Source organism: Apis mellifera, linkage group LG2 (genome assembly GCF_003254395.2).
Source record: "Apis mellifera strain DH4 linkage group LG2, Amel_HAv3.1, whole genome shotgun sequence".
Taxonomy (NCBI): domain Eukaryota; kingdom Metazoa; phylum Arthropoda; class Insecta; order Hymenoptera; family Apidae; genus Apis; species Apis mellifera.
This window is the reverse complement of record NC_037639.1, coordinates 14,432,451-14,446,332: the sequence shown is the minus strand read 5'-3', so window position 1 is coordinate 14,446,332 and position 13,882 is coordinate 14,432,451. Positions and strand designations below refer to the sequence as shown.

Genomic DNA, 13,882 nt, shown 5'->3' with positions numbered 1-13,882 from the left:
CCTTCCGTTGTTTGGGAAACGCTACCGCTATCATCATTACCGCTGGCAAACGCGAGGCAAACTGTTTGTGTGCTTAAGATGGCGGCTTGTATCAGGGACGGCGTGTTCTCCGCGAAACAAAAATATACGGAACGCGGTCCGCAAAAGAAGAGGCCTCGGGGGGAAGAGATCGCGATACATTAACGCTCCGTGTTGTTGCGGCGAACACTCAAAACCGTGGAAACGAGGCGGAGATGGGAAAGAGTGAGAGAGAGAGAGAAGGGCGGCCGGCTCGTGCCGGTTAACCCCATTCGTCACCTGCCGGAGGAAAGAAAGGAAGGAAGTCGACACGGCTTTCCTCTTCTTCCCGATCGGAATGAAAATAAAAATCTCTCTCACTCTCAATGCGTTTTTCTTCTGTCACCACGAGTTTCGAATCCAATTCGACATTTCGCCAACTTTTATGATACAAATTTATATCAATGGTTATTCTCTTAACCATCGAGATGAACGAACGAATTTTTCATCGAATTCGCGGCGACGAATTATATCTCACATCTGGGATTGAACAGCTGCTTCATCTCTCGCGAGGTTGATCGCGGTTTCGACGAGGCAGCGATACGCTTACGTAATAATACCAGATTTACCTCGTCGCTTCTAAATATCGTATCTGCGAGAAGGAGGAATCTCTCGTAGGGAAAAAATGGAAAGAACGGATGGAGAAAGATGTTCGCGGAGCGTGTTGGGGGCACGAAACTGTGAATTACACTTGCGCGATTCTCTCTTTCTCTTTCTCTCTCTCTTCCCTCGAATCACACACGTGAAAATAACCCTGGAACGGGCGGTGCGTGACGCGCGACGGAACGTCGGGACGCCGGCGCATCCATCATTCCGGCAACCGGTTATCCCCAGGCGGAGGGACAGGGACAGACGGAGGAAACGAAATTGTAAAGGGAGACGGCGGCTACCAGAGAGAGGAGAGCGTATCGCGCGAGTGCCTACACGACTATATCGAGCCACGCGCCTTCAACGTAATTATTTATACCGCGAGGGAGGCGCGCGCGCGCGCTCGCGCCACAGGGATCGGCCGCGCTCCTCTTCTTCCATTGTGCGCCCGTGCTTTCAAAACGCGCCGCCCGTTTCATCTCTCGACAAATTTGACGGAAGCAACGGGCGCTGAGCGAAGCGAACGATAATATCCTGGACGGGACCCAGAGACGGGAACGATTCGACGTATTTTTGCAAAATCTTTCGACGACGCGTGTTACAAGTTGTTAGAATCTGTAGAGGGAGTCAACAAGGTATGAAACTCGTGCCAACACGCGAGGGAAGGGAAATATACACGCTCGTCTCTTTGAAATTGACCGTTGTCGTCGATCCTTCCTCTTCGTGGAAAACCAGGAAATGAACGAGAGAGAGAGAGAGAGAGAGAGAGGAAGGTTCGAATTTTGAATCGAATCAGAGAGAGAGAGACTTACAGTGGGTGGAAGCACACCTGGGAGTCTCGTACGAGTCCAACTATTATAGCTACACGCACGAGACACCGAGTTTTCGAGGTTCGTCGTCGAGGAGGAACGGGTGTGGAAAGAATGAGAACAAGAAGACAAAGAAGCGAAGGAGAAGAAGGAGGAGGAGGAGGAGGAGGAAAGAACCGGGCCGAAGGGTTAGTTCGGCCGCAGTCTGGCAGACAATCGTAAAAATCGAACGATCCCTACGCGAATTATAGGCCGCGGTTCTCGCAATATGTCTATCCACGAAAGTGTGTGCGAGCAGCGTCAGTCGATCTGCTGCCACCTTTCGCAACGGCCGAACCTTTCTTTCTTTCTTTCTTTCGTCTACCTTCGATAAAATAAAAATATTTACGAATCCCTCGGTTCTGTTGGCACCCCTTTGCCAATTCGTTCTCTCACGCTCGTTTACAAGCGTCGCGGTATCTTTCTTTCCTTTTTTTCTTTTCTGTCCCGAGACAGAAATTCCAAGTAAATTTTTCGTTTCGTTATTTTTCATTTCTCACTCTTGTACGTGTCACGGTATATATATATATATATATATATATATATATATATATATATATATATATATATATATATATGAGAGACCTGTTTTCGGTAAACAACAAAGTTAGCGCGTTGTTTATGAAGCGTTTCCAACGACGATTCATCTGTCGCGAACGACGGCATCGTTCAGGTGCAATTAGCGGGGCCTGGTCGAGCATTAAACTCGACCGAGCGAGGCACGCTCTTAGACGCGGGATTAAATTAAGCGGCGCATCGCGCGACGTGCACACGTACACGACTGTACACGTCGTACAGTCGTTCCGATCTGCCTTGCCAATTTCGCGTTCAGCGAACCGCGCCGCGTCCTCCTCCGCCTCCTCGACGAGGACAATGCCGACTACCCCCTTTAACTCGCTTTTTACATTCCGCTTAGAAAAGAAAGGAAAAAAAAAAAAGAAAAAAAAGTCGACGAATCGTCCCGACTTGGCACTCGTCGAACTCGACTCCGTCCACCTCGAAGAAAGCAATATTGTTTTAGAAAGCGAGCGATAACGGTCCGCGAGCGGAAAATCAAACACGTCGTCCGCTTTCTCGACGTGTGGCTTCTTTTCCTTTTTTTTTTCTCTCTCTCTCTTCTTCTTCTTCTTCTTCTTGTTTCATTTTTGTTTCTTTTCTTCCTCTTCCCCCTTTCCCCTTTTCCAGGTACATGAAATACTTATATCCGTACGAATGCGAGAAGAGACGACTGTCGACACCCGCAGAGTTGCAAGCGGCGATCGATGGGAATCGTCGCGAGGGACGACGAAGCAGCTACGGGACATACGCGGCAAGCGGCAGCACGACGAACGAGAGCCTCGTTCAAAGGAATCCCCACACGCCCAACTCGTTGGCGTTGCACGCGCAAATGTCCCCGTTGTCTTTGGTCACAGCAGTTGCAGCCGGTGGCCAGCACCACGGATCCCAGTCGCTGGTAAACGGCAGCGCTGCGCACACCCCATTGCCGCACCACCCGCACCATCCTCAACACTCCCAGGGCCTACCGGGACAACCACCGAATGCAGGTCAGTTCCAGCAACCGCCGTGTGTCTCTTCTCTCCTTCTCTCCGTTTCCTCGCGCATCGCGAAAAATTCGCTTCTTTTCTTCGCGAGGGAAAGCGAGAGCCCGCCGGAAATCGAGGAAATGGAGCGTGGAGAGGGAGCGAGGGAGAGAACGGGGAAAAGAGAAGGACAGGGAGTGAGTTTATTTTAAATCGGTAGTTAGGGTTCCAGGCCTCCCCGGAGATGATGATGCGAGAGCGAAGGAGCCGTAATTGATTATACGATCCTCCGGGAGACAGGCGTTAACGGATGACTCTCGCTAACGAGCATTCCTACTTCCCTACCCCTTTCTTCCTCCTTCTCGCCCTCCTACCACCACCGTTTCGCCACCCTTTCACCCGACATCGCACCAATTTCGCTCTCCTACCACCACCACCACCGTCACCCCTCTCGCTCGCATTCGCGCCGCCCCTCCGATCTCCATTTCCACCAACTCTACGCGTACTCTAACGCCGCTCTCCGCCTCGATAAACGTCCCCCTCGTCGGACGGGAACAATAGTCTCGAAGGTTGAGGCGAGGGGAGGGGAGAGACGTCGCGTATACGCGGCGCGGACAGACAAGTAGCGAAACCGCAATTTGGATAAGTCATTTGTCGAGACGTCGAAACGAGCGGGGGGGGTTTCGAGACACGATTTGTCGACGCTGCGCCCAATTTCTCGATTGCCAGGTGCTCTCCCACAAACGGTTCCCCGGATGGATCGCTAATCGCCCTTTTAATTCTCTCTCTTCTTCCCGTATTCGCTCGACACTTGCACAAACCAAGATCGATATCTTGGAATATCGCATGACGAACCAGTGTCTGAAGAAATTGTGTTGCCCTAGGCCCTATACCCGGAATGGCGCCATCCGAATTCGAAGCACGCATGGTGGAATACGTAAAACTGTTGAACAAGGAATTGAGAAGCGGAACACCGCCACCAATGGGGCACAGGCCGGGAAGCGCATCTCCCCCGTCCTCGACGCCGTCGAGAGACGGGGCGTTCAGCGCCCTGGAAATGTCACGATTGACCTTGTGGAACATGTACAACAACAACACCTTGTATCCAGGGGTCGGCCACCAACCACCCATCTCGCCCCAAACGTCTCATTCCCCGCTACCTCCGGCCTCCAGTCCCGAACCTCAGAGGGAAGCTCTTGATCTCGGGCTGAGGTAAGCTTTCTCTTTCTGTTTCTCTCTTTTTTTTTTACATTCTCTATTATTTTTTTTCCTCTCTCTCTAATCTAACCGTTTCTTAATCAAAACTAGTCGCGAGTTTCCCATTTTCAGGTCGTCGCCCGTATCCTCGCCGGCAAGGCAAAGCTCGCCGTCCTCGGGCGGCAGTATGCAAGTCAAGAGGGATACGGAACTGACCGTCGCCCCCGGACCTCCTCCCGCTAAAAGGTTACTCTCGGATGAGGACAGTCCGCCCGAGAAGAACGCCCCGGCCACTCTGGGCACGCACATTAAAATTTCAAATCGAGGTAAGATACCAAGAACGTTGTATCTCTTCCTCTGTCTCTCTCTCTCTCTCTCTCTTTCAGTGACGAGATTTTCTTTTGATTTTCCAGGTGACGGCAGGAACGGCGACAATTCCTTAGTAGTCAGTATGGAGTTGAACGGGGTGATGTATCAAGGTGTTCTGTTCGCTCAAAGTGACAGCAGGTCCACGAGCAGTACAGCGTCCACCAACAACAACAATAACGCGAAACCGTCGCGGAGTGTGGTCTCGTGAACGCTTAACGAATCGTTATACAATCGTTATATCCGCGAATATAGCTCTATAGGACACACACACATACACACACACATACACACACACACACACACGCACACACACACTCCCTCGCGTCGCGTTACAAGTAGGAGCAATATTAAACAAAGAGAATCGAGAATAGCGGTATGAAAAGGGTATAGGGTGTAAAGACTTGGTCTTTATTATTATTATCGGTCGGAGGACCTCTCAATCTCTGCGTTGTCTTTCCTTTCGTTCAACCCCACGATATGATTAGGAAAGGGGAAGGGGGGGAGGGGGGGATTTACGAAAACTACGTGAAACTAACGATACTAACGTACGGTTGAACTGGAAACGGAAAGAATTTTCTTCGAAGAATCTTGACTGGAAGCACTCGGCCAAATAGATTAACCGTTTTTTGAGTAACGAACTTCCGAACCGGATCGATCATTTGTCTTTTTTCTTTCTTTTCTTCCTTCCTTTTCTTTCTTTCTTTCTTTTTTTCGTCACTTTATCAATCATCGAATCAAAACATCTTAACTTATTTATTGATGCTGGTTTCTCGAGATTTGAGCGGCGTTTGATTATTTTTTTTTTTTTAGTTTCTTTTTCTTTTTTTTCTTTCCCTTCCTTACTTTTCTTTTCTTCTCTTCTCTTGTCCCTCTTGTTCGGGAAATCAGTCTTCTTTCGTTATTTTATTATAGCGTTTTAAATCAGCATGCGTGTGTGTATATTTGTTATAACTTTTTACCACGATATTAACTCGATAACAAACCGCGAATGTAAAAAAAAAAAAAAAAAAAAGAAAAGCAGGTGTGTGTACATATGTATTTGTGCACGCAAAATTCACACTTTCTGTCATTATTCAACGCACTCTTCGACACACGCGCACATGGGTTCACCACAGTCGTTCACCACTGTATACAGGATTGAACAATTGACGATATACATGATATAATGATTTGCATTAATATTATTAATTTGTAAAGAAAAAATATTTCGAATAAAATTTCGAATGAAACAAATTTTCATGGTATATATACAGGTACTCTTTTAGTTCTTTTGAAGATATAAGTGACCACCTTTGTTCTTGCATTTGGAATGGAATCGTATATTTTTATTATTATATTAATCGATTTTGTTGATTATTATTATTATTATTATTTTTTCCTTTTCTAATACAAAAAATATATAATTCCATTTGAAAGAAGATAATTTAACTTTCGAGCGTTACAACTTCCTATAAGAAAGATAAATTCATCTTGTTGTTCGAAATATTTTTTTAATTATAGATAATAATAATAATATATGTCAAATCAAAATAATATAATGTCACGTGTTTAATTCTGTATACATATATATATACACACACACATATATACACACATTCATACACATACGTATATGCACACACATCTTCTTATATTATACATAGACAAATGTCCATCTTGTTGCTCGTTCGTTAAGTATATGTACATAGTCATTCGAATTTACATTTTTTTCTTTCGCAAAAAAAAAAAAAAAAAAAGGGACAGAGCTCAGTGCGACAGTTTACAAGAAGATACGCCATTATTATAATTATAATTATTATTAATTATTGATTATTTACTGTTAGACGTTAGAGAGAAAAAGATATTATGTATCGTGATTTTTATATATATATATACGCACGAGTAATAATTTTTATTTTCTTTTACTTTCTTTTCGTTGTAGGCAGATTTGTATAAAAAAAAAAGAAAAAAAAAAAAATCAGGCGGTATCGATACGTGATGGTTAGCTTCCTCTTTTTACGAGATACACGTGTGGATTAATTGTCCACGAAATCAAAACGGGAAATTTTGCGAACGGACGCAAAAGACGGATCGTTACAACTCGTTTCTTCCTTTTTTACTTTTTATTTACGTTTTCGCTACGTTGTTTTCTTTCTTTTTTATATTAAATGCGCGAGAAAGGATACGAGCGATATTAAAATCGTAAAAAGCATTTAACCGATTCAGCATTTCAAATGTTGTTTCGCTCGCGCACAACACGTATTTCGCATTTTTATTATTATCGTACGCATCGTCGATCTTTAAGTTCTTCTTTTTTCGTTCTTTCTTTCTTTCTTTCCCCTTTTTTTCTTTTTTTTTTTTTTTTTTTTTTTTTCTTTCTCCCCTCTAACGATAGACAGAATCATGTTGTTTCGATGACCTAGGGCCAGTTCAATAAATAATATACCGATACCGCAGCCAACGGGACTGTGAAAAAACGCTGAACACCCACGTATTATATAAATGTATAATATAGCAACGTTTACTTTATTATTATTAATTGCTTAGTATGTAACGCGCAGAAGAATCATACAGAATTTAAAAAAAAAAAAACTTATCCCCCTTAGAAGGTAAGCGCATTTCACAAAGCGTTCAGAATGAGAAAAATAAAAGCATCCTTAGTCATAGTTGTTAGGATACAAAACATTTAGCGGAGGTAAGATATTAGAGGATAATACGCGCGACAGTAATACAAAGTACATAAGATAGGTAAGAGGAAAGAATTTTGCGGACAATTTTTTTTTTTTTTTTTTTTTTCTTTGTCAGTTTTTGCCAGGCGGATATTGGAATGTGGAGAAATACGAATGTTTGTTGGCTTATTTGATGGACTTTCATATTGATAACGATGCGGTATCGAGAAGGAAGAAACTGTTTTATTGTTTATAGTTCGAAGGTTAGCCAAAAAGACTGTTATATAGGACGAATATTATATATGGTAGAAATAATTTCTTATTATGGTTATTAAGAATGATATTATTATCATCGTCAATATTAATATTACGACTATATTGCTATTATTCCTATTACTATTATTAGTATATTATCCAACTACATATTTACTATTATCACCTTGTTATGGCGTGATAGCGAATAACGGTTCTAATAAAAGAACAAAAAAAAAAAAAAAGAGAGAAAAAAAACAGAACGTTCGCATCAAAATTATAAAAAAAAAAAAGGAATCCTTGTTGCTCCCTATTTTTTTATGTAATAATCGTAAAAGAATTGACCCATTTTTTATTTGATCTAGATTAAAAAAAAAAAAGGAAAATATTCTCACCGCAGCTTTAAACTTTTAAAGTTGGCAATGCAAAGTTTTAATCCTTTCAATCTTTTCTTTTCACACAATGATGATAAATAAATTCGATTTTCATATTTTTTTTAATCGATTAGAGGAGAACATGAAATCATTAGATCGATCATAAAATGAGCAACAGAAAGAAAATTACAACATGCAACATTATACATAGTTTTGATAGGGATAGATAATCGTTAGCGTTTATCGAACCTATCTGTTCGATGCCGGCTTGTAAGTATTACTAATTTTTTTCTTCAATATCGAAATAAAAAACGAATACACATTTACAGGCATAACATTGTAATAACTATTATAAATGTTGTATATACTACATTCAATCTTGACAAAATAAACATGGAACTCCTGATGACATTTAACTATTTTAATCTCCGTAAGTAGCAACTTAACTATCTGTAAATCCATGTAAATCCATTAATATCATAACGAATAAAATCGATGTTACTTTTATATCAATAGTTCTATAATCTCATTTCACCTTTATATTATCATAATATCTTTTTTAACATCTATATTTTCCCTTCATCGTTAATCTTTTTTTTTTTTTCAAGAATTTTGTTTGTTCACGAACGAACTGAAACATAGAAGCTATAAAATTAGTTGGAAAAAATTATGATTAAGATTTTTATTCAATAAGTTAAAAAAAAAAGACAATAAAAAGTTATCAGATATTGGATTGTCTTTCGAACATAAATTTCGAGCATAAATTTTGCAAAGCAAGTGTAGACAAAGAAAGAAAATAATGGAAAGGGGATAGAAATATGAGAAGCGCCATCTCTTGAGTGTTGCGAATGAAATACAAATATAAAGAAAAAGAACAAATAATAAGAGAAGGATAGAAATATTGACATGTCGTTAAAGATAGAAAATAAAATAGAATATTTAAGATGGCGTTGACTGTTAATTCTTATCCTATCTCTATTCTTCTATTATTTATTCTTCTTATCTATATTTATGTTTCATCTACGCCATTCTAAAGATGATGCTAATTTCACAATTTTTAATCTATCTCTGTCCTTCTTTTATTATTTGTTCTTGTATTTCTGTTTATATTTCTTTGCAAAATTTATGCGTTCAAGAAATTACCTCGATATTTGAATTATTTTATCATTTTTTTTTTTTTTTATAACTTACCGATTAAAACTTTTTTTTACAACTTATCGATAACTTATCAATTCATAATATTTATATATATATATATATATATATATATATATATATATATATATATATAAAAAAAGAAATTATTTTTAAAATTTGTTGACTTTACTAACTTTTATGATTGAATTGTTATAATTATAATATAATAATACCTGCATTTAAGAATGCATTTCATAGTTTTAGAACATTCCGATTTTTTTATTTTTTTTAAAATCTTGATTTTATTAATTTTAAATTATTATTAGATTATAATATTATTATTATTATAATTTCAATCTTTAATAGTATATTCTTTACAATAAAAATTTTTGATCTTAGATAATAATACTTCTTTTTCTTCTGATGTAACAAAAGCATATTGTACGGATGATAAACAAAGTTTTATTAGTTGTTCTCGACTTAAATTAAATGTTGAACTAGCTATTTTATATTCTTGAGATAAAGATGTATGAAAGACACCTTTGTCATCGGTCTAAAAAATAAAATATATTTTTTAAAATTTGATTATTCGATAAATATTAACAATTTTACTCACGCTAAGACAAATAGGATGACCAACTTCAAACAAATATTTAAATTGATGAGATTCATAAGTAGGTACAGTTTTACATCGAACATTTGAAGTTAAACACAATTCTAGATAAAAAAATAAATAAATAACACAAAATATTCAATATATTTCTGTGTAAATTAAGTAACAAACTTCAAATTAATATAATTTTTTCATTCTTACCTACAGGAATTTTTGAATTAATAAGCAGATTAAATAATTTATTCGTTCCTTGTAATGTAGGATGAACACAAGTACAATGTCCTAATCTATCTGGTTTAAATTCAAGAATATCTATTGCTTCTGTTTCATTTGAAACCTATATAAGATGAATGAAAAAACATTTAATCTAATCAAAAAGTCAAATTAATTTTAATTTAAATATTCATTTAGTTTCACCTCTGCACAATGAGCTGCTATTTTAAGTCCAGCCATTCTAGCTTTTTTTAATAACTTTAAAAAAATACTTCCTGTCATTGGATCTCCACTAAGATCAAGTCCAACAATATATTGTGGATATTTCTTCATAAAATTTATTGCTAATTCTATGTTTTCTTGTGCTGCTTTATATCCTTGCTTACGATTAACAGATATTAATAACTTCACTAATATATTTGGAAAATCAATTTTGCAGACTCTGTAATTACGAAATAATCTAAATTAAAAATTTCTTAATATTTTAACTTTTAGAAAGTGATAAACATTTTAGTTAAATTATATTTACTCAAATGCTTTTATGATTGCTTCTACATATTCTTGTTTTGACATTTTCTCAGGAATAGCACGAGGTGTGCTTCTAAGTTCCAAATATATTACATTATCATCTTGGAATTCTTTAATTGTATTATAAGTAGCATGAAAAATTGCCTCTGGTGTTACTGTCAATAAATGTATTATATCAAATACTTTGAAGCATCTATAAACAATTGTACATGTTTTTTATAGAATAATAATATAACACATTTTAAAATTAGAAATTTAAAATTTATATTGTTATTCGTACTCGTTTAATGTTGAAAAATCTTTCATGTCCATAAATACATCTTCATAATTTCCTAATTCAGAATTTTGCATTTTGTATAATTCTTTTAAAGTATCCGCGCTTAAAGATCCATTCAAATGAGCATGAAGTTCCTATAAATGTAGAAAAAATATTTTTTAATTACAAACATTAACCTCTATGTTGCAGATTAAATAGATTACATACCAATTTTGGTAAATCATGGCAGAATTTTTCTAAATTCATTGTAAATTATAAATTACTTTTTTATATATATGTGTAAATATTTTCTTTTATTTTAATGTATTGTCTGTTTTAAATTATTATTATTATTATATAATATGATCCGACTATCGAGCGAATTCGAGAAATGATTTATCCATTATCCTTATTTTTTACATTTTTCATAAGCAGAAAAAAATAAATGTAATAAAAGAAATAAAAATACATTCAATTAAAATATATGTTTGTAATTAATTTAATAATGATAGAAAATTACAGAATGTAAATTACAGTATGTAAATTTTATATATAATTTGAAATAGTAGTACACAATAATTATTTATGATATTTTAAGAATATATAGTTTAAATAATTTCAAATTCTTAATTATTTACTTAGATAAAACTTAAATATCATTTGAAATGCTGCAATAAGAAAGTATAATATATATTCATTAAAATGTATTAAAATATTGAAATATATCTAAAGACAATATGATAAATAATTTTTAATATATAATTGACATTTGTTTTTCTTTATATATTTTAATGAAAATTATTGTTTAAAAATATATATTATAGACGATCTTTCATATTTTTTGTTTTAACTAAAATATTTTCCATTTTTAAAACCTATTATTTATTTTTTTAAATATTTGTTTTCTTTCAACAATCTAATGAATAATTAAATATTTATTATTTTCGTTTTCTTATAATAAACAGAGAATAAAAATTAAATGTTTATGTTTATAATCAAATTTAAATATACGTACACATTTTTTAGGAATGTTTATATATACATACAACTGATTATTTATGATTTCTTAATTAAGATTTACATACAAGCATATTAAACATATGAGATTTTAATTTTGATATGAAAAGTTTTATTTTTTTTTATGAGTAAATTCATATTTTCAAATTTGGCATCAAATAATTCGTATTTATATGATAACATAATGCCAAAGTAGGCAAGAATAACATTGAAGCACAAAAATGACTTATATTTTAAGATTGAATACCATGCCTAGGAATTGTTCATAGTGAATTGTAATAACACCATCTAGATCTGTATCCAATTGTCTGAAGGCAGCAGTCAAAGTCTAAAAGATAAAAAAAAAAAATTTATTTTGTAGTAATTTAAATATAGAATATGATCTATGATTTTGATCTATTTGATCTATTTTGATCTATGATCAAAATGCTATTCAAATGTATACTTACATATAAAACTACACAGCACTGAATAAAGTCATCAAAGTATATAGTTCCACGACCAGCTCTATCATATTTGCGTATAAGGGTATCAATAATTTGATCTGATAATCTATATCCAAAATTTGTAAGAGCTGTTTTTAATTCATTTCTGTCAATATTTCCACTATTGTCCCGGTCAAATGATCGAAAACAATTTTGCCAATCTGTTACGTATTTCCATAGAGCTCCAAATTCTTCAAAACTAACTGTACCCTTTTGATTTTTATCGAACATACCTGAAGAATCAGGATCAGTTTTGTCAATGTCAAACATACCTGTATCAATAAAATGAACTAAAAATATATTAAAAATGTAATTATAAGACCATGCGAATCTACTCAAGAAGTTCTGTTAAATATTTTTTTACATATTAACATATTAAAATCTTAAAAATTAATATAAGATTGTTAAAAAATTAATATTACAATTTTGTCTGCTTAATTGTAAACAATAAAATCATAATAATTACCAATCATTAAACGCACTGTTTCTGGATTAAATGGTGTCCATGTTCCATTTGAAAGAGCTTGTTGTAATTCATCTGCAGTAATTGCACCAGATCTGTCTCTATCAACTCTACAATATACAAATTAAAGAATATTAAACTTTTATATGTGTGATATTTAATTAATAATTAATAATAAAATTTTATTTCTTATTTATAATTATTTATAAAATAAATATTCATATTATAATTTTATGAATAATTAGTTAAAATTTTTGGATAGATTTCAATGAAACTTTTTTTATTCAATAGTATAAAAAAAAATGAAAGGGTAACTGAATCTTTTTAACCTTTAAAAAAAAAATCGAAAAGAAATTATTGTATCTTTATAATTTATGTATTTCTTATATTGACCATGAATTAAAAACTTTTAACTTATTATAACTATTAATTTATCTCAACTTATTCGAAATCATTAGGATGTAAGTTTTTTATTATTTTTTTCCTCCTTTTTTATACATCATAACAGAATCATAAAAATCTTTCTTTTTTTTATTTTTTAATGTTATTGAGATATTCTTTCTTATTTTCTTATTATATACAAACCATAATAAAATATTTAAAAAATATATGTATATATATTTATAAATATAATATGTAATAAAATACTTTGTTACTTTTTGAAAACTTTATTTATAGTTAAATAATAAATTTAACCAATATTTATATCATATTTAATATATTCATATTATATTACAAATTATATTTCAATATTAAAACTATTAATAAATAAATAAGTTTTAAAATACCTTTGAAAAACATCCCAGAGGAATTCTCGACTAGGCATAGGCGATACAAATGACATTTTTAAATTAACGTTTATTTTTATAAAGTATAAAATTCGAAATAATTATATTCAATAGTTATATTTACTTAATGTCACTTTACAGTAACTGATTACAATAACTAATGTTAATATAAATTGGATTCGTAAAAAATTTCGTAGAAATAAAACGTCACGAACACGTCATACCATTAAGAAATATAGTATTAAGTACACGACTATACTATATTATATGTGTAATATTTATGATAAGATATTCATCTATATATGTGTATAGTTACTAGTTAATCAGAAATAGAAGAAAAGTTACTAGAAACTTCTTTTAAAATTTTAAAGAATTTATTAATTGAATCGAAAATATTTGTTTACAAAATTATGATACATGTTATAATATATTAAAACATTAAAAGAATAAATATAAAATAAAGGTAATATACCTTAATAATTAAATTAATCTTTAATATTAAGTAATTTTAAAAATATTAATGATAATT

The 13,882-nt window shown here is 33.9% G+C and overlaps 3 protein-coding genes and 1 long non-coding RNA gene across 8 annotated transcripts in view; 1 reads left to right on the top strand and 3 right to left on the bottom strand.

Moving 5' to 3' along the window:
- LOC725697 (protein dead ringer) overlaps nt 1–7,724 on the top strand; it is an 88,516-nt gene extending 80,792 nt beyond the window's left edge. For 2 of the 3 annotated variants that reach the window (XM_016910785.2, XM_016910786.2), the window contains exons 6-9: nt 2,679–3,037; nt 3,898–4,225; nt 4,322–4,536; nt 4,624–7,724. In XM_016910785.2, the coding sequence (XP_016766274.1) occupies nt 2,679–3,037; nt 3,898–4,225; nt 4,322–4,536; nt 4,624–4,787 (1,066 nt within the window). In that variant the 3' untranslated portion in view covers nt 4,788–7,724. The remainder of the gene's footprint in view (nt 1–2,678; nt 3,038–3,897; nt 4,226–4,321; nt 4,537–4,623) is intronic. The other variant, XM_016910787.2, reaches the window with a different exon arrangement.
- LOC107964045 lies at nt 7,333–9,053 on the bottom strand. Its single transcript, XR_001702159.2, has 2 exons — nt 8,389–9,053; nt 7,333–8,303 (listed from the first exon to the last, which is right to left on the bottom strand). It is a non-coding gene; the product is annotated as an uncharacterized LOC107964045 (long non-coding RNA).
- Nucleotides 9,054–9,327: 274 nt separating this feature from the next.
- Nucleotides 9,328–11,004, bottom strand: LOC410833 (adenosine deaminase-like protein). The gene is made up of 7 exons (XM_016910789.2): nt 10,829–11,004; nt 10,625–10,755; nt 10,346–10,537; nt 10,021–10,258; nt 9,805–9,940; nt 9,607–9,707; nt 9,328–9,543 (listed from the first exon to the last, which is right to left on the bottom strand). Exons 1-7 carry the CDS (start codon nt 10,865–10,867, stop codon nt 9,343–9,345), a joined length of 1,038 nt encoding a protein of 345 aa, XP_016766278.1. The 5' UTR covers nt 10,868–11,004; the 3' UTR covers nt 9,328–9,342.
- Nucleotides 11,005–11,706: 702 nt separating this feature from the next.
- On the bottom strand, nt 11,707–13,591 carry LOC408672 (programmed cell death protein 6). Of its 3 annotated transcripts, none has more exons than XM_392209.6 (4): nt 13,354–13,591; nt 12,569–12,675; nt 12,067–12,335; nt 11,707–11,945 (listed from the first exon to the last, which is right to left on the bottom strand). In XM_392209.6, the coding sequence occupies exons 1-4, from the start codon at nt 13,407–13,409 to the stop codon at nt 11,844–11,846; spliced, it is 534 nt and encodes a 177-aa protein (XP_392209.1). In that variant the 5' UTR covers nt 13,410–13,591; the 3' UTR covers nt 11,707–11,843. The 3 variants fall into 3 exon arrangements, with proteins under 3 accessions (XP_392209.1, XP_026294845.1, XP_003251284.1); XM_026439060.1 differs by having other exon boundaries at nt 12,067–12,392; nt 13,354–13,589; XM_003251236.4 differs by having other exon boundaries at nt 12,067–12,374; nt 13,354–13,588.
- Nucleotides 13,592–13,882: the final 291 nt, after the last annotated feature.